Raw genomic sequence first — 19,789 nt, 5'->3', positions numbered from 1 at the left:
GTTCAACTCGCGTGCTGCTTTCTCCTTTCCTCAGCTACGGAGGAGAAAATTGAGGTTTCCAGAATTACATCACGATTACGATATTTGTAATAATAGAGATGCAATATAAATAGCCTTATGGCTTGAGTGAAATATGGGGGTAATGAATGGGTGGGCCCTGCTCGTTGCTGCCTTGGTTTTTCCTTCTGGCTCGTGCGGCCGCTCCCTCTGTGGGACATCTGGTTTTCATCTGGTACAGGAAAGCTAAATAATTTCAATAAAGCTGAGAGAAAGCATAATGATTTTGGGGGGCGGGGGGGGTGGGGGTGGAAAGGTTCCTATTGATGTTTGCCTGTTTTTCAAGCGGGGCTATTAATTAAACTTATCAGCCTGCGTTATTGACAGGGCGGACGCGTACTTGGATGGGTGAGCGTGTGTGCTGACAGAGCGCATGATTGCAGCATGGGGAGGTCACAGCTCTGGGGTTTTCTGATATTGGCACACGCGAGGGTGTGAAAGGACAAATAACCAGAGCTGGGATTGTGCTGAGCTTCGGGAAACCACCACTGGTCGGTCCAGCTGAGCGCTCGGCGCAGTCACCGTGCTGCACGTCACAGTGGTGGTAGTATGCTGGGAATATCCACTCTTCCCAAAGAATGATCCCCTCAAACATACCTGCGGGATGTCAGCCTGGAGTTTTGAGGATGGTAGGATGCCAAGCACACTGTTTTCTCTGCATCTCTGCTTTGAAGTTGGCAAGCTTTCCATTCAGGCTAACTTTAAAACGCTGAGATAACATAGATCAGTGTCTGCTTAATCTCTAACAGCATTAGCAGACCCCTCTGATGAAGTTTTCCAATTGTGCTTTATTGATCACTGGGCTTTTAAAGAGCTCTGAGAGCTATTAGTGAGAGCTGTGCTGTGTGGAAATGGACTATCAGTGGTGCTTCGAGCAGTGCTGACCCGAGCCCTTGTGCGCTCTAGGAATCTGTAGGTTCCTCTTCCCCCTATTTAGGCTGCAAATCTCTTGTAGGTCGATGGGATCAGCTGTTTCTGCCCTTGCTGTTTCTTGTTGCTGGGCAAGCTTCATTAAGATAGATTCATAAATAAGCAGAATCCCTTATATTCATATAGAAGCAAACTATTTCAAGTTTTCTGCGTTAATTCTGTCTGTTTGGTAGGAAAATGGCACGCTGCTAGCTGAGATGGGTGTTGAGAGAACAGCTGGCAGTTCACGCTCCGGCAGCGTGCGAAGCTTTCAGAGTAACGAGGCTGCCCTAACGATCAGCTCCGAAGGTAGAAGGGATCCGTGGGAGCTGTGCTGAAGTCTGCAGGAGTCATAAGTCTGCATTTGGACTTCAGTGGTTGTAATTTTTAAATTGCTTTGTGGTTATGATGTTGAAGGATCTTAAGCAGTAATTTTTCCTAAGAGTTTAATTAAGTCACCAGCTTTCAGTTGGAAATTCAAGCAGTAAAATGGGCCTTAATTTAGAATTAAGTTGTGTACGCTGAGAGAAAACACTGCATTTCTACTCTAAGATTTGCTTTGATTTCATCTTGAGTTAGCCAGCTCCACACGTTGTTTTGCTCACGCACTACCAAAAGCAGTGCTTCTTCAGGAAGGGCTGCGTGGTTGGGTGGGTGCTGGCAACCACTGACAGTTTATTACCAATAAATGGCTGAAATGTTTTCTTCTTGGGTTCAGTTTTGTTCCTTTTGGCTGAATTGCACCGTGGCCCGATCCCTTTCAGTTTTGGGCTGGGTTAGGAGGGTGTGGGGAGTTTGCACTTGGGTGAGTTGGCAGAGATGTCAGCGTCTGCTTCTGCCTCTTACAGGAGATGCTGTTGATGCATTTGTTTTTTGGTATTCCCCAAGCCACTTAAATGTGCAGTAGCTTATAAATGCACTTATAAATGTGATACCCTATACAGATAGCTTCTTTTTACTTTTGGCAGGGGTTCCCTAGCGAGCTGACAAAAGGCACAGCATGGGGTTTTGTTTGTGTGGATTCTCCTACCTGGCCGTCACCTCTCAAGCAAAGGGCTTTCTGAGCAGAGATGGCTGTGTTCAATGGTTTGAAAAGGACAGAGGTGAACAGAATGGGGAAAAGATTAAAATAAAATAAAAAAAAAGCAAGCAAAACAATGACTGAAACATGGCACATCACTGCATCTTTCACATCTGAGAGAAGTATTGGGGTGTTTGGTGTCATCATGTGCTTGGCGGCGTTGCTGCTGAGAGCCCTTGGTGCCCTGCTGGCGCTCCTCATCTGGTGCTGGCATGGTCTGACCATTTCGGGTTTGAGAGCATTGGGTTGAATGCTTCTTCATTTTTTGCAGCGTGTTTACATGTGCTTTGCTTTCAGGCCCGTTTGGGATCTCAGTCCCATGCAGAACATGTCCCTGGGTGCAGCGGTGCATGGCTGGGATCCTCTTACGGTGATTCTTTTGCTCAGCACTTATCTTCAAACAGCAGTTTGAGCTACATGCAGCCCTCCAGCATTCATTCTGTCCTTTTTCCCCTTTCTGGTACAATTTGTGGGATTTTTTCCATGCTTTGTTTCAATGTCCACCTCGGTTTTAATTATTACAGCGACTCCAGGCCAGACAGCTGATGAATTGTCAGTAGATCCTGTGTGCCTGAAATGGCATTCAAAGGGTCAGACAGGGAAGAGACAGCAGAAGAAGGGACTGCTGGAGTACAAGCCTTGTGGGTCCAATGCCAGGGGCCCAATGACCAAAGCATTCCTGAAGCTGAAACCAGGCCAGCGTGAGGTAGGACAGTTGTGCTGTGTTCTGCCCGGTGAGCATAAACAAGAGGAGGAAGGCTGAGCTGTGCCCACTTAACTGAAAGAAAGGCTTCTTTCTGTGCTTTTCCTTTCTGTCAGTTTTCAGCTTCCTTTGCCATTCCTCTTCCTCTCCAACTGCAGGCAGATCTGTGCCGAGAAGAAATGCTGTTTTTGCATGAGTTTAATTGTTTAATGTAGTATTTTGGTTGCTGATTAAAATCAATAAAGAAATGCTTTTAATACACTGTCTTCAAAGACAAAAGATGCAAGCCAAGCCCCCATTAGCTCCCACTAATGGTGTTTTTGTTTTGTAAAGCTGAAGCAGCGTTCCCATGGAGTGCCATCCTTTCCTTTCCTTGCAAATGCCGGTTTGTAGTTCATTTTTCACCAACTAAGCATAATTAACTGTGGCCCACTCTTCATTTCGGTGTGGTATGTATGTGCTATGTAGCCACCCACTTCCAAAGAACAGAAGAAAATGTGATTTTATGCAGGGTGTAAATTGCACAATTGGAGCTTAGTGCAGGGGGTGCTGATTTATGCCATTCCTGTGCTCCGCTGGCCAAGGTCCTTTTCTCCAGTTGGGTTCCCAGGTGTATGCATCTCTTGCTGCACAAAGGAAAAAATACTTTGAGTGTGCATGCGAGCTTTGAGGTTTGCTGCAGGCTGGCAGAATGCACACATACCCAACAGCCTCCTCACTTTTTCTGCTATTCCAAGGGCAGGCAATGGTATTTTTACCTATAGAATTGACCTTACCTCTATCTCACCTCATCTCAGCTACTGCAGCACCGATATCAGGCTGTGATTTCCCTTGCTTTCTGTAGGCTTTGCTCCAGAGGAATTGCTGCAATGCTTCAGCACACTGTGCTGGTGCTTCAGAGCCTGGACAAAGAAAGGCACTGGGCTGTGTGTTGGGGTTGCAGAGCTTGCAGGCTCCTACAAGGTGAGCAAGCTGTGTGTGCTGGAGGTTTGTGTATCACACAGGTGGAGAGGGGGCATGGCCTTCAGGTGCCTTCAGAATGGGAACAAGGCTGGGTTTATCAGGCAGCAGTTAAACAAAGTGGATTACACAAGCTCTGCGTACAGCATCTGTCTGCTGGAAGCCACAGCTTGGGGAGAATGGGGAGAGTTTTGTGAATGTGTACCCAAGAGAAGCCTTTGTAATGGGCATTGCTTGTCTGCACAGAAATATTTGGTAGACAAGATCTGCCATGGCTGTTGATCGCTGATAAAGACAAGCAGCATCCCCATGAACTTCCCAGTGCCTATTCCTCATTTTTTGTGCTGTCAGGCAGTGCTGCAGCACAGAGTACAAGTGCATGTCTCCCAGTGCAGCAAGCAGCAGCATCACTCACCCTGAGCGAGTCATGGTCTGTCTGTCCATAGCACGGCCAGGATGTCATGGTCCCCGATATGAGTAAAAGCCATTCTGTATGAAGACTTGAGAGACTGCCAAGCTTCGTGCTATTAAATGCCTTCAAGACTTCATTTACGCTGCAGTTTTTAGGCATCCTCGAGGACAGGGCGTGCTCCTCCCAGCTCCCTGCAGATGGACATTTGTGCAGTAACGGGAGCTTGGAAGCATCTTCCTTTGCTGTAAAATGTGGAAAATGTTTCCAACCCAAGCAGGGAGATCCCAAATGGATGGTCGAGGGCTGACAAATCCAGTTCTTAATAATGAGACCACACTGCTTCGCCTTTGGTTGGCTCTGATAACTGTAAGCTTAGGGTCTGGAGTGTTGGAAGTGGTGTTCAAACACAGCTTTTAGCAAAGGCCAGCTTAGCAAACAGCGGGTGACAGAGAAATATCAGCACGACTTTTGCATTTCTTGCATGCTGTGTAGCTCACTGCCACAAAGCTGAAGTGCAGAATCTCACCACGCTTCCTTTAGGTTGATTCATTCAGGGCTCTCTTTTTTCAGATGATTATTTTTTTTTTTAATTCAGAAATGCTGGCCGCGGAGGCATCGTGCAGTGAGAGCTGCTGCTCCATTTTGAGGCACTGCGGACTGCAGCCTGTGCCTGCAGCGTGCCGTGGGGCAGCAGCTGCTCTGCACTGTGCTGTGCCTGCTCCTGCCTGTGCAGGTCACGAGTGGTGTGGGGTCACACATACCCACGCTCACCAGCCTTTCCTTTTTACAGGAACTATCTCCATCACAGCCTCAAAAATGCTCCAGCTGGAAAATGGAAAGCAGTGCCTTTATGATTTTGCTTTACTTACCGCCTAAAAATACGTTTGCGTGCTCTGATCAGACAAACAAGTTGTTCAGCTTTGGTCAATAAAAACATATTGATCTCTGAGCTTCCCTCTTGCTGCCTGCCAGCAGCCAGCACCAGCCTTGGCTTTCTGGGTGCTTATCAAATAAATACTTCAGCTGCAGATGAGCCAGTTATAATTCTCTGCGACGCATTAGAGAAAAGGTTGTAGTCCATTGCAGGTGCTGCAGGAGGGGACAAGGTGTTTATGTTGCCAGATGGGTGTTGGGATCTGCCTCCAACCCACAGCATGTTGGAAGCACAGCCCACCCAGCTGCTGCCATGTGAGTAAGCCGTCCTCCTGGGCACGGTGCACCAAATTCATGGCACAAACACTCTTGAGATGTTGGGATCTCCTTGAGAAGTTGTAGCTTGATTCTATAGCCCACCAGAGTATCAGGGAAGAAGTGGAGCCTTGCACCTCTGCGTTCTACCTCACCTTTCCTCATGCAGTATGAGTTTACATGGCACAATGTGATTTTTTTTTGATCATGTCGACTCAACAGCAGTGCTCTGACAGCTTTCTGTTGCATTATGTGTATTGTTTTGGTCTGAGTGAGCAAAGAGTAGCCGGGCTCCAGAAGGAAGGATAACACGCGCAGCAGCCAAGCTGCGTTTCGGATTACAGTGGTATGTTTTTGTTGCTGCTAACGTGTTTGTGTTTTTATTCATTACACATATTTCTCCTGGGAAAATCACGAAAATATGTGTGTAAAATATACATCGTGACCCCGTGGCTCTGCTAAGAGCTTCCAGATGGAGTGCTCCACGTTGGGGACGCTTTCTCAGTTTGTGGCACCGATTTTGGTGACAAACTGCAGGAAAACTTCTGTCAGGGCCAGAGCAGGGAGTGCTGTCAGGGCTGTCCAAGTATGCAGTGGGAAGCTGAAACCCGCTTCTAAATGTTTATGGCCCTCGTGGAACCATTACAAAAAGGGGAAAACATAGGGGAGAATGTGGAGAGGCCGCCTGGGGGGCTGGCGGGTGGCCAAGGGACGCGTGCACGGCCGTGGCCGCTCCTGACAGTCGGGGCTGCGGATGGGGAGAAGTGGATGGGGCTCTGGCTTGCATGAAAGTAATTGTGAGGTTTAGGACTTGTGAGTGTTTCCATTCTTGTGTAACTCCACCGGCAAGGGTGGCTTCGGCACCGCATGCGTCATCTTGTCCTCAGCCCAGGGAAGTGAGCGCTGCGTTACGTGCAGCGGGGCCTCGTGGCCTTCGTAAAAGAAACCAGCTGCCATCCTGACACACGCTGCTGCTGCTGCTTGTCGTTACAGGGAGCCTTCAGTTCTAGAATCAGCTGTTTGTGGTGCATCGTTGTGCTTAACCTTGGTTTGTAGCGATGATTTTGCAAGGTGGGGAAGTCATGGTGCGGCGGATGATGCCATACGTAACACAGGCTGTTGGGCAGTCACTTTAAGTATACACTAAGTGTTTTTGTTGGTGGTTTGCTGCTTTGCTTCTTCTGTTGCTCCTGTTTATTATTATGGTTGGACTTGGTGGTCTGAGAGGTCTCTCCAAGCGGAATGATTCAGTGATTCTAATTGGGATGCTCACATTGCACGGGGAGAGGGGAAAGTCTCCTCCGAACACCGTGACTCATTTTGTTGTGTTTTCTGTGATTGCTTTCTATCTCCATCCATGTTAAAAAGTCCTGTGAAGCTCCCACTGAAGTCGTTTTGTTGCTTCGTAGTGGTAATTCCTTGATCTTTTTCCCAAGTGCTCACCTGGAAAAGAAGGGATACACTGCCAAGGTTGGAGCTTTGCCACTAATGATGCCGCTAATGGCATTAAATCCAATTTCTCATGCAGCCCCTGCATCAGCAGAGCTTGAAATCTCCCCTCAAACTGTGCATTGAAATGACTCCTATTTAGAACATCTTGCTGTGTTCAGTGGTTTTCTTGAAAGCTCCTTCACGCACACTGGAACTTCTTTTATTCAATTACATTGACACCAAAACATTCTCCAACAGAGTGCTTTCACATTTAAAGTGAGAGTGCTTTCACATTTAAAGTGATCTCCCCTTATTTTGATTCAGGAGCGTGGATTCCAGGAGCATACCTATCAGTGGTCCTATCCCAGCAGCCCAGGGAGCCCAAAACTGAGCTCAGATCTGGTTCACAGGGCTCCTGTGCTGAGGAAGGAACCAGCCCCCTCCTCCTGGTAGAGAGCTGCACTCCCATGCTGGATCCAATGCTGGCACTGAGCAGACGGCTTCTGCAGGGCTGGCAGGGAGTTGTGTTCTTCGTTTCTTTTTCCTGCAGCAGTCTGGTTGCGTGGCAGGGAGGGAAAATGTATTTTCTCATTATAGATGAGGCTGCTGTGGCACCTCTAGGGTTTGAGGTAGAGGTGCAGCAGATCTGTGCTGGCAGCCCTGCTCCGTGCTGCAGGTCTGTTCTTTGCAAGAGCTCTGCCCAGGCATCGCAGCACATGCACTATAAATATCTGGTGGTTTGTGCTGTTACTGTAAAAGGATAAATGGTTTCATTAGTCCTCATGAAACATCGAGCCACGGTGAGAAGAATTAGAGTGAGGTGTCAGCGCCTGAGCTGCTATTTAACTGCTGCAAAGCAGACACGCAGAGCTGTTGTTGGCCACGCAGAACAACACCTTGCAATGTGGACATACAATAAATGCAGATCCTATTTTACTTTGCAGGAGTGCAAATCGTGGCTCATACCGGTTGGTGCTTTTAAAGCACCCTGCTCTCTGCTGCACGCAGGTTATGGAAGCTGAACCTGGGGAGGCTTGGAGGGGGTGGAGGGGCTGCGCTGTGCAGCCGGGTGTGGGTCAGGAGGAGGTAGTGCCCCACATGGCAGGGTCAGTGAGAAGGAATTTAGGGAAGCTCTAACTCCTGTCCTCCAGGTGCGTTTTAGGTGATGAAATGGTCATGTTCTGCTCATGTTTCGGTGCATTTTTAAAAAAAGACTGGGTCCTGGCAGGCTGAATACTGTGAAATTGGTTGCAGGTGGAACAAAACCCAGCAAAATTCATCTCTGACATCCACCTCGTGTTTCAAGATGCAGCAAGGAGTTCTTAACTGCATGGACCAGCTTAAAAAGCCCACGGTGCTCTGTGTGGAGGTCACAGAAAGACACAGACATTACCAGCAGGATGAAATGTGAAGGTGCTGTTGTTTTCCTATGGGCTGTACTTTCCTGCCTGGAAGAAAAACACGTTTGGCTTTAAAAAGGGAATTTTCTGCTATTAATCATTTTCTGTGGTGATGTGGTTGTTTTGCTGTGCTCAGTGGCTGTTGTCACAGGTCAGCAAGCTCAATATTAATCATGATTTTTAATCGTGGGTGGAGTCTGTCCTGTCAGGATTTTTAATTAGGTTTTATGGATGTAAATGCAGGACCTCTTTGGAGTGTGTGTGTCCCCAGTGTTACGCTGGTTGTGTCCTGTCCACCTCCTTCTGGCCCTGGCCTTCGTTGCAGCTTTTTGATGGCAAAAAGACTTGTGCAAGTTCATCTTTTTGTTCCTCTGTCTTTATTTGTGAATTCCTGTCCCAGGCTCTCAGCGTTTACTGCATTGCACGAGTTCCCAGCAGCCCAGAGGACACGGCTACCAGCAATCTTTGGCCGCTATTGAGCCTTTTCTCCTCCACAGCCTGAATGCAGGTGACTTCAACCTCTGGGCTTGCTGCCAGCCCCGGGGTGGTGTTTTCCTAGATGCAGGGATTAGAAAATAAATCCATTTGAGGGAAGTCATGGAGATGATCCTCGCGGCAGTTGTGATAGCCATTCCAGATTGCACTGCTATTGAGTCCAGAATGAAGAGACCGTAAGTGCCGGCCTCACCAGGAGAGGAGGAAGGTGAGCACCTCATCCGCAAGCACACCACCTTTTGTTCTTCCTGCCTCCTGGGCCACATGAATGAGCACGAAGCGAGCGTTCCTGCAGGCGATGGAGCAGAGACGGCTGCGCTAGGAGGTGTTAAGATTCAGCCAGAGGCAGCTGCGCAGTTTTGGGAGCACGGCTCGTTTCTGAGCATGGCTGCTGTCAGCATCACCTGGAGGGTCGACTTGTGGTGTGAACGCTCGGCTCCCACGATAGGCAGCTCTTTGTGCGGAAGTGGTGCAGGAGGCACCGGGGCCGGGTCTGCCTCCGCCGAGCCGTTGGATGGGCAGGCGGGTGCTCCGCTCGCACAGAGGAGCGCATTGAGCTCGTTTCCTTCCAGGCCTTGAGCCCCAGCCAGTACAAGCTTTGGTCTCCCCAAGAATTTCAGGAATGCTGTTACTGAGTTTTTCCGTTCAGCGCTGCAGTCAATGGTCTTCGGGAAGTGAAGTGATGTGAACAGAGCGTAATTTCAGCGCAGAGGTTGTAACTCACGCTGTGTTTTCCTAAGCTGAAGTAGAATATTACGCCCCGCCGTTGCGGATATGTAGATTAGACACGCATAAATTGAATTAATAGCAGGGTTTTTTTTTAATATATAGCCTGATAGTGCTGTTAAGGGAACGTGGCGAGTCAGACAAGAATGCATGAAGTTGTCTCCAGTTGAACACCAGACATGCCTTCACACACTTTGGCCCTTCACCGGCATGCCTGCGCCACGGAGTAAGCTGAAGCTTTCACAAGGCAGGGTCCAGAGAGCTTTCTCATTTACGTGAGCAGCAAAGGAAACGGCTGAAAGAGTGGTATTATGGGCTGTGAGCTCTGTGGGCGTTTGTACTGCACCGTGTAACGTGGTCTGGCACAGTGATGGAGAAAAGTCACGATGCTGTTCCTCCTTTAAAAAGATAAACGAGGAGGACTCGTGCAGTTCCCCGCTCCCACATTCAAAACGGTTTACCCTGCATCTGTATGAGGAGAAATAGGTGAAACCACCCTCCTGCTGGGCTGCGAGGGATGGGGGAATTTGCACCAGGAGGAGGCGTCTGCTGGAGGAAAGTGCTCTGCTTTGCTCTCCTCATAAGAAGTCCTCAGGAGGACACCTCTCTGCTCCTCCGGGCAGTGCCTCCTCCCTGAGGTGCTGCACAGGGAGCCGAACCACAAAACCCTTCTGAAGTCGTGTTGGACATCAACACGTTCCACTTACAGCCATGTTTCTGTGTGCGCTCGCTGGGCTGCTTGGATGAAACACCTGGAAGGGGACAGGTGGATCTTCTGGTAATGCTGAAAGAGCACTTTAATGTGAAAATGCTTATTCTGGGGGAACGAATGCCTGGGATTTAAGCACCGGGATGTGATTTTGTTCCCTGGGCACAGGGAGGGCTTCAGGGTGAGGGCGCTGGGGAAAAGCTCCTGTGTGCAGGGGTGATTCTTGGGAAAAAGGCAGAAAACAAAGTGTGTGCAACCTGCAAAGCTTGGAAGCCCATGTATGGGAAGGCTTATTAGCTTCCTGTATGGAATCAGCCTCTCTGCAAGCCCGAGCATCAGCTGCTCGTTCGGCAGGTTTCTGCCATTGCAGAACTTGTTTTAGTCAACTGGTGGAAGTTCATATGTAACAGCTTGAGCCGAAACATATCCGTGTCTTCAAATGGGGGGGAAACTCCATCATTATTCTGTTAGCAAGCCTTCGGTTTGAGATGTGACACCGCGTGTGATGAGGGATGCCTGAGAGCTGGCTGCTCCGTGGCCTCGAGCTGTGGTGCATCCCACTGATGGGAAGGCTGGGGTGCTCATCCGGCTGCCAGGAATGGGAACATCGCCTGGATTCAGGGCTGATGGCATCGAGTGCCTTTCGGAAGGATTTCCTCTCACTTGGCCTATGTTTGGGGGTTTTAGTTGCAAAGCAAGACCTGCAAAGGTCATTGGAGAAGTTGGGGATTATAGATGTAAAGCCCTTTTAATCTTTTCCAATAAATAGCTGAGTAGGAAATAAATCTGTCGGGAGCTCAGAGCTGAACTCTAATATTGAGCCTCAGCACAAAACGTATTTGTAATTGTGATTCAACGTACAGACATAACAACTAGAAATTATCTTGTGTATAATTGTCTTAAGTACGTTTGGCTTAGAGGTAAAGGCGAACAATTATCAGAACAGGTGTAATAAATGAAGCATTAATTGTACCTGGCAGCTGGGCCGTTTCAGTCACCATGAGCCAGACTACTGAAGTGATTTAGGCACAGTTGCAAACACCAGTTTTCAATTAAGCTGCTTTGAGATGCAGCTCTTAAAGCTTCCCAATGGTTATTGTGCTTAGGGATTGCTTTTAAGCAGTGGTAGATGGCTCTCTGCATTAGGTGCCTCAGCAAGATGCAGTTTTAATGAAAGCTTCGCATAGTGAAGCCTTAAAGCATTTAGATTTGGGAGAACATCAGCAACAAATTGAACCGATGGTGTCTGAAGTACTGAGGGTCCTATGGGTTTTGTCTGCACGATGTATGACGTTGTCTAACACCTGGGCAGCCTTCCTTCAAAGCATTTTTCCCCTAATTCCATATGTAATTAAAAAGCAGCTAGCTCATTAAAAGTTAGTCTTGTTGGAGCAGTATACTTTTATATCCATTTAAATGAATAAAGCGTAGCCTTAATGCAGAACGTAATAACTACAAATATTAAATCTCTTGTACAGCTGACGCTTTGCTTTTCAACAGCGTTCATCTGACCTTCCTGAATCCCAAACTGAAAACGAATGCGGTCCCCAGAAGCTCGCCCTATTATCTCATAGCCCATTCCACTCACTTTCTCCCTGTGTTGTTTATTAATTTATTCCAGCATTACAGCAGTAGCAAAACCCTGGAGGTCGGCTGGTGGTGGTGTGTGTGTCCATAAGGAAAGGTGGTGGCTTTTCAGATGCACTGACGCTGTCTCATTCTTTCTGCAGGCTTTTGGAAATGCAAAGACAGCGCATAACAACAACTCCAGTCGCTTTGGCAAATTTATCCAAGTGAACTACCAGGAGACGGGCACTGTGCGAGGGTGAGTGGCAACGGGATCCACAGCATGTATTCTTAGTACATGTAAACGTTGTGAAAAGGTTGGTTTATCTATGCTGCACATCAAAGCGTGAATACAGCCCAGATGGGTTTAAGCCAGTTCAGTTCTCATTCATCGTAACGTCAACTTTATAATTAAGCCAAAATGTGATTTTTTTCCTCTTTAGAGAGCAGGCAAGGGGAATGTTGTAGGTAGCGTGGGCCATGAGGATGGGTCATGGGGCTGGATCGTGTCACGGGCACAGAGGGGCCAGTGAGCTGGAACAGAAAGCCTAGGGGGATTTAAGTTTGCAGATGCCTGATAGGCGTTATGAAGAACACAGAGCCAGATGATTTAGCACTGCAGTGTGATTCCTTGTACCCTTCCATCCATACCCTGAAGTGTCTCTTCAAGCCAGCCCTATGACCACTTCGGGCACCTTGTGCCCCGGGCCATTGCTAGGAGATGCTTGTCTCCACTCTGATGTCTATTTCCAGCCTCACTGCCTCCTTCCACAGCTCCCACTGAGCTCATCCTGGTGATGGCCACAGCTGGATGAAGGCTTCCGGGGGACACATCCGGACCTGGATTTCTCTTGGGATTCCTCAGATGACATCATGCCATAGCCAAGTTCCTCACACCGGCCCTAAGGGACCAGGGCTACCTTAACCCTGCTTTTTGGCTGGGTAATTAGCTCAGCTGGAAAAGCAGAGAGTAGAGTGACATTCCAGGGGCTGTATAATTTCTGCAGCTAGCTAAGAGATCTCTTGCTGGGACTTTGTTGTTAATTTAGAGAACTGCTTTTACATTTTTCCTTCCCCATTTTCCACCACAACAGTATCACACAAATGGGTGCCATTAATTTTTCAAATGAGCTCGGGTACTCTGCGTTCTTTGCAGTCAGGCAGCTGTTTTTTCATCCAACTTTTAATCTGCTGCTCTTTTTCTTTCTTTCTTTTTTTTTCTTCCCCCTTCTATTATTAATTCTGGTGAACAGTTCTCTTAAAAGGATAAGCTTCTATTTTTTTTTTAATCCCTGCTTAAACAGAAACACAGGGTGACAGGATCCAGCAAATGCCCTAACAACCTGCTACCTTGGCGTGCTGTGCCAGCTCTGTGCAGTGCCCTTTATGGTTGATTGGCACTTAGCTGCAAATAAGGTTGCATTTGTGTTCTCTAGTTCTGAAAGCAAGAGAGTTTTTCTCTTCGACAAATACATTTCCTTGGTCTTCATTAGGTGATGGGATGTGATGTGCGCGGCCCCAGCAACAGTGATAGGATATTACAAAGTAACTGAGCTGTTCCTTGCGTACAAGAGCAAGGCTTTATTCTCCGTTGTCTTACAAGGAAGATCACAAGTTTTGTGATTTTTTTTTTTAATTTTTGTGTTTAAATTTAGCATAGCTTTTAAGCACATCATCTGCCCACTCAAATCAGCACGTCCCCATTTTGTGCATATGATTTTCTTGGTTAATGTAAAGTGTAATTTGCAGGCTTGGATCAGAATTTTGCTCCGTTCGTGGGCTGCAAATAGCAGTTGGGTATTTGGTTACCAACTGTATGCAGATAATGACCCAAACTCAAAGCGAATTTCGGCTTAAGAGGTGTAATAGCCAAGAGATTTAGGAGCAGCCAACCCCACCCCACGAAATGAAGGCTTTGAAGATATGCTGGAAATCAGTGGAGTATGAGCAAAGGCTTCATTTAAGTGCATTCCCATGAGGCTTTATGAATTTATTATGTCCTGTTCGGAGATAAGTGAGCTGTGGAGGAAGGGCTTTGCAACGTGTTGAGTCCTCCTAAGATGATCAAAAGCCTCCACATCTTACATGCTCCTTAAAATTGCAGAAGAGCCAGATGGGAGGGATTTTAATTAAAAGCAACAGTGCACTGCCGTAATGTGGAATCTGTGCAGCAGCATGGGGCTGTGTCACAGGTACTGTGAGGATCGTGGGTGTTTTGCATGGTGGGATTTGTATGTGAAATGCATGCTCAAGTTTTTGATGATATTACCTGATGTACCAAGTACAGGTTCTGTAGCATGAGCAAATGAGTACTTTGCATGAAGTACTCTCAACATTTCTTTACTGTTAAAACTGTGAGTAATAATAAGGTAGTTTCTATATAATTGACACCAGTAAATAGAAAGAGAACATTTGGAGGTGTTTACTTTTTTATATTTCAATTTGTTTTCCTTTTCACTGTCCCATTGAAACAAGGAACATACTTACATTCATGTATCACTTTCTCACTAAGCAAAGAACGTCCTACTAGAGCAACATTCTCCTTACATCTACCCTGCTCTAAGTAGTGGGTTGGGCCAGATGACCTCCAGAGGACCTTTCCAACCTAAATTATTGCATGAGACTGAGTTTTTTGGGTCTATAATAAGAGCAGAAATCACAGGGGAAGGGATTACATGTCAAGCGTGGTGGACTAGATCTAGATTGTCCTGCAGCTGTGTGCCAAGCTGCTGCCCAGAGCTCTGCTGGGACCCAGGGCCTGCTGGTGCCTTGCTCAGCACCCCATCTGTTCTCTGAGTCTGCAGGGAGCTTCATGCCTTGGCTTCAGAAGTTGGTAAAACGGGAACTTATACTTGAGCTTAAACAGAGAGGAATATCCATAGCTGTTCTCAGCTTCCTCGTAGGGAATAAATGTAAAAACTTCCTGGTGCACATCACGTCCAGGAATAATAGTGCTTGCTGCAGCCCGTCTGCCTTTCGCTACTCCTCTTGTGCAGCAGGGGAGTCTTGAGGTGGGTGGATGTGCCATTTCCTGCAGCTCTCCTAAGCACTGCCCCAAGGGTCATCCCACACCCTCTGGGGCACGGCCAGGTGGTTTATTTTTTTGGTGAAGGTAGAGGAGAATCGCTGAAAATTGCCCCCAGGAGAACTACTCCCAGATAATGCCCGGCTCTGCCTCCCCACCTGAGGGTCACGCTGGGCACCGCGCTGTCCCGTCGCATCCAGAGCTCCTTGGGTTTGCAGCTCGCACGTGGCTGCTGTCAGTGCCACATCACTGTGGGTCGGCGGCTGGAAAAGCCCAGCCTCTGCCTCCGTGTGTCAAGTTACATCATCAACATTGGCAATTATAGCTCTAGTTTCCACATCGCTATCATTACTGGTTAGCATTGCATGGAGGAAAAAAACCCAACAACAGCAACAAACATGTCGAAGCTTGTTTTAGCTAGTGAAGTTATTAATATATACATGAAATTAATTCATTGTGGAGGCTGTTAGGATAAAATGTCAACTCCAGTACGAAGCCTCTGCAGTTGTCTGGGTTTTGACCGTAAGCACAAGTTAATAACCCAAGCTTTTGTTGCAGAGTGGCTGTTGGAGAAGAGAGTGTGATAATTTGGGCATTGAATCCATGGCTAAATCTTAGCTTGCAAACTTGTGCACTCAGATGCGTTTCTGGTTGAAGGAGGGTTTGTGCACAAATCTCTGTCTGCAAGCAATTTTATGTTGCTGGCTTTGGATTAAATAGGTATCAGAGATTCTTAGTTTCTGTCAAAATTTCCCCCTGCGCTCCCTGCCCATAGGCTAGCTCATCTGAGATCATGTTTTTCATATCCAAGTTAGTTTTGGCTTTGTATCAAACCAAAAAACCTCAAAAGCCAAACATAATATTGGGCTTGTTCTGCCGAGGAAGAAATTTATATAACTAAGTGAAACAAGGCTGAAGCTTTTTTTGTGTACTAAAACTGCAAAGTCCCAGTAAAGCTGTGTTCATTTAAGTTGAATATTGGGTCAATGAATAATGCTTTTATTTCTTCTTCCAGAGCTTATGTTGAAAAGTATCTGCTGGAAAAGTCCAGGCTCGTCTACCAGGAGCACAACGAACGGTAGGTGCCTGTGTTTCACTTGGTTCTGCCTCCTGAATGTGTTGATAGCGTGGCGCAGATGGCTTCAATCCCTGCTTGGGCTGGCAGGGGGATGGGGATTTTCATGCTTCTAACTGCGTGCTTTACAGATAAAGTCTGTATTTATGTTTTGTGCCTTGTTGGCATGGAGGGGAAAGCAGAAACTCTGAAAGCTCTGCTAGGATGTGCTGCACCAGCGAGCAAGCATGCAGGGTGCTCTGCTGATGGGCTGCAAGGCTCCAGCTGTGGGACGTTCTGCATTTCAATGTTGTGTGGACTTAAAGGGTAGAAGCAGTCCTTGTATCACAGAATCACAGAATGGTTTAGGCTGGAAGGGACCTCTGGGGGCCATATGATCCAACCCCCTCCTCGAGCCCTGACTCCTAGAGTGTTGCCCAGGACCGTGCCCAGATGGAGTTTAACATCTCCATGAATGGAGATTCCACACCCAAAAAAAGAGTCCTGATCACGTCAAACGCAGAACTGATCCAAATCAAAATGATAGAAGCTCATAACAAGACCTGCATTGAATCTTCACCAAGCGCTCCTGGTTTGGTCATCTCTGGGACCCGATACTCCTTTATGACCAGGAGATGGAGGAGGCTGCACCTGGGTTAGTTGGTAGCACGCTCTGGGTGATGGGGAAGGTGTATCAGAAGCTGCAGGCTCAAAACCAAAATGCTCCTCGTTGCACTTTTTACTGTTACTACTTTTATTATTTTTTGTTGTATTGATTTTTATATATTTCATTCATAATTTCGTACTGAAGTCTCTCTAACTTCAGATTTTGTTTCCTAAGATACTGTCTGGCCATAGAAGCCTGTTTTTGCCATCTTGCTGCCTGTTCAGGGAGGAATGTACTACCCAGGGAAAAGAGAAGTCATTATTTTATTAGCAGTCCTTGACTTACATTTTCCATTGTCTATATGATTAATGTCATACCATTTGTATTCTTACACAGCTTGTAAACTACTTAATATCTAATTTGGGAAAGAATATGATATTTTAATTCTATTTTACAGCTCTTAAACACATTGAAAATATTAGAAGGGCTTGTAGAAAAAGCTAAGATCATATAGACAACAAACTTAAGCAAACTGTTGCTTCCTAATTGCAATGTATTAGTTGCTATGTCCTCTTCAATAGTTATTCTGACTGTAACAAATGTGCTGGTTCTAACTTTCCATCACCTGTTGTATTTCAATAACTGGCACTTCTGCGTTTCTCTTTTGGGGATAGATGCCGTGTGAGAAGTTTTCTCTAATGTTGATGGATTGTTCCCAAAGTGAGATGGCACAGACTGCCTCAGACTTGACAAATGCGGTGTTAGTTGCTGTAATAATTAAGCTTGGTTTCTCTTGGAATAAACCAAAGTTTTGGTTTTAGAAATACTGCTATGCTGTTAGTATTAAATCCATGTCATGGTTGTTTTGAAGCAAAACAGATGAGTATTGCGTGGAGTGGTTTTATTATTCAAGTATTCTGAATATTTGAGTAGAAATGAGAATTGAAGGTTTTTCAAGAAGTTGTAGAACCACAGAATGGCTTGTGTTGGAAAGGGCCTCAAAGCCCCTCCAGCTCCAACCCCCCTGCTGTGGGCTAGTTGCCCTCACCAGATCAGGCTGCCCAGGGCCCCATCCAGCCTGGTCATGAGCACCTCCAGGGATGGGGCACCCACAGCTCTGCACAGCCTGTGCCTGTGCCATGGCCTCTGAGTAAAGAATTTACACCTAATATCTAATCTCAGTCTTCCCTCTGTTAGTTTAAAACCATTTGCCCTTTTCTTATCACTATCAGACCGTATGAAGTCAGTCTTACAAGCTGCTTATAAGCTGCCCTCAAGTCCTGGAAGGCCGCAATGAGGTCTCCCCACAGCCTTTTCTCCAGGCTGAACACCCCCAGCTCCTCAGCCCGTCTCCATAGCAGAGGTGTGCAGCCCTGGGAGCATCTCCGTGCCCTCCTCTGGCCCCGCTCCAGCAGCTCCGCACCCTTCCTGTGCTGGGGGCCCCAGGCCTGGACGCAGTCCTGCAGGTGGGGCCTCACGAGGGCAGAGCAGAGGGGACAGTCCCCTCCCTGCCCGCTGCCACCCCTCTGTTGGTGCAGCCCAGGATGCCGTTGGCTTTCCAGACCCCAAATGGACACTGCTGCCTCGTGTGCGGCCTTTCATCCACCAGAACCACCAACTCCTCCACAGCACTGCTCTCAGGGAGATCTTCTCACATCTTTACTCATACCCAGGATTGCCCTGACCCAAGTGCAGTACCCTCACATGGCCTTGTTGAATCTCATGAGAATCACATGGGACCACTCTGTGAGCCCCCCAAGGTCCCTCTGGATGGCATCCCTTCCTTCTGTCCTATCAACTGCACCACTCAGCTCAGTGCCGTCAGCAAACTGATGAGGGTGCACTCAATCCCACTATGTCACTGATAAAGGTGTTGGAGAGCACTGGTCCCAAGACAGACCCCTGGGGGACACCAGCTGGGTGTAGAGCCATTAACCAAAAGTCTCTACAGCCATCCAACCAGTTCTTCGTACATTGAGTAGCCTACCCTTCAAACCCATATCTTGACACATTACAGATAAAGATGTGGTGTGAGACCACGTCGAAGGCATTGCACAGGTCCAGGTAGAAGACATCTCCCGCCCTTCTGTTGTCCACTCATGCCATCACTCCATCACAGAAGGCTGCCCGATGGGTCAGGTGCGTTCTGCCCTTGGTGAAGCCATGCTGGCTGTCTTGGATCACCTGCTCATCTCTGACGTGCCTTAACATACGTCTTCAAGGAAGATCTCTTCTATGATCTTCCCAGGCACAGAGGTGAAGCTCCACTGGTCTGTAGTGCCCTGGGTCTTTCTTTCTCTCTTTCTTAAAAATGGGAGGGATGTTTCTCTTTTCCCAGTCACTTATTGCACTTTGCCTGACAGCCATGACTTTTCACGTATGGAGAGCGGCTCACACAGTTCCTTCAGATCTCTGGGATGCATACTGTCCGGCCCCATGCACTTGAAAATGTTCATTCTCATGAGGTTGTCTTGAACTTCCTCTTTGCTTACAGTGGGAGGGATTTCTTTCTCCCAACCCCCTCCTAGAGGTTGAAGGATGCGAGAGACGTGGGAAGCTTGACTGCCGGTGAAGGCTGACAAAGAACTCACTGTGTACCTCCGCCTTCTCCATGTTTGTTGAAGCCAGCTCTCCCTTCACATTTACCAGAGGAGGTACACTCTCCTTTGCCTGTCTCTTCTGACCACCATATGAGTAGAACCCCTCACCAAGTTCAGTTCTATCTACGCGTTGGCTTTCCCTGATCACATCAGCATCCCTGTATTCTTTCCAGACCAGCCATCCCTGCTTGCACTGCCTGTATATTTCCTTCTCGTCCCTCAGCCTGACCACCAGGTCCTTGTTCAGCCATGTTGGTCATGATCTTCTTTGTGAGAACCAGGTCTGGTAACACTTCTCCTCTGGTCGGTCTGTCTGACGCCTGAACCAGGAGTTTATCCTCAATGGACTCCAGGAGTCTCCTGGAGCAACTTGATGTGTTGCTTTCCCAGCAGATACCCGGGTGGTTGAAATCCCCCATCAGAATGAGAGCGTGTGAGCGTGACTGTTCCTGCAGCTGAAGCAAGGAGGCCTTGTCAGCAGGCTCCTCTCTTTCTGACAGCCTGTGTAGACTCTGAACACAAGATCTCCTCCGTAGATCTGGTCCATAATTTCAATCCATAAGCTCTCAAACTGATCATGGCCGTTTTCAGAGGCAGCTCCTCACTGTCTATCCACTTGTTAACATCAAGGGCAGCTCCCCAGCCCCTCCTTGCATGTGTTTCTGAAGGAAAACACAATGATGTCAGCCAGGAACTCCTGAAATCTCTTCCTGGAGGTGTGTGTCCGTGGATAGAGAGGAGAATCTCGCTCTCCATTACTTGGTTTAATCTCTTGCATCACTGCAAAGTGCTTTCAGGCCATTTCAATACCACTCTCAGTATTAAGCAGTCTAGTTGTTGCACAAGGCCTTAATTTCTGTTTGTGT

The 19,789-nt window shown here is 47.5% G+C and overlaps 1 protein-coding gene across 13 annotated transcripts in view; it reads left to right on the top strand.

Annotated features, from left to right (window-relative positions):
- MYO9A (myosin IXA) overlaps positions 1 to 19,789 on the top strand; it is a 166,117-nt gene that overhangs the window by 41,034 nt on the left and 105,294 nt on the right. For all 13 annotated transcript variants that reach the window (XM_015279073.4, XM_046899222.1, XM_015279070.4 and 10 more), the window contains 2 exons: positions 11,802 to 11,896; positions 15,678 to 15,740. In XM_015279073.4, coding sequence (XP_015134559.2) covers positions 11,802 to 11,896; positions 15,678 to 15,740 — 158 coding nt within the window. The remainder of the gene's footprint in view (positions 1 to 11,801; positions 11,897 to 15,677; positions 15,741 to 19,789) is intronic.

This window comes from Gallus gallus, chromosome 10, assembly GCF_016699485.2.
Source record: "Gallus gallus isolate bGalGal1 chromosome 10, bGalGal1.mat.broiler.GRCg7b, whole genome shotgun sequence".
NCBI classification, from domain to species: domain Eukaryota; kingdom Metazoa; phylum Chordata; class Aves; order Galliformes; family Phasianidae; genus Gallus; species Gallus gallus.
The sequence above is the reverse complement of the archived record's forward strand: the minus strand, read 5'-3'. Positions and strand labels throughout refer to the sequence as shown.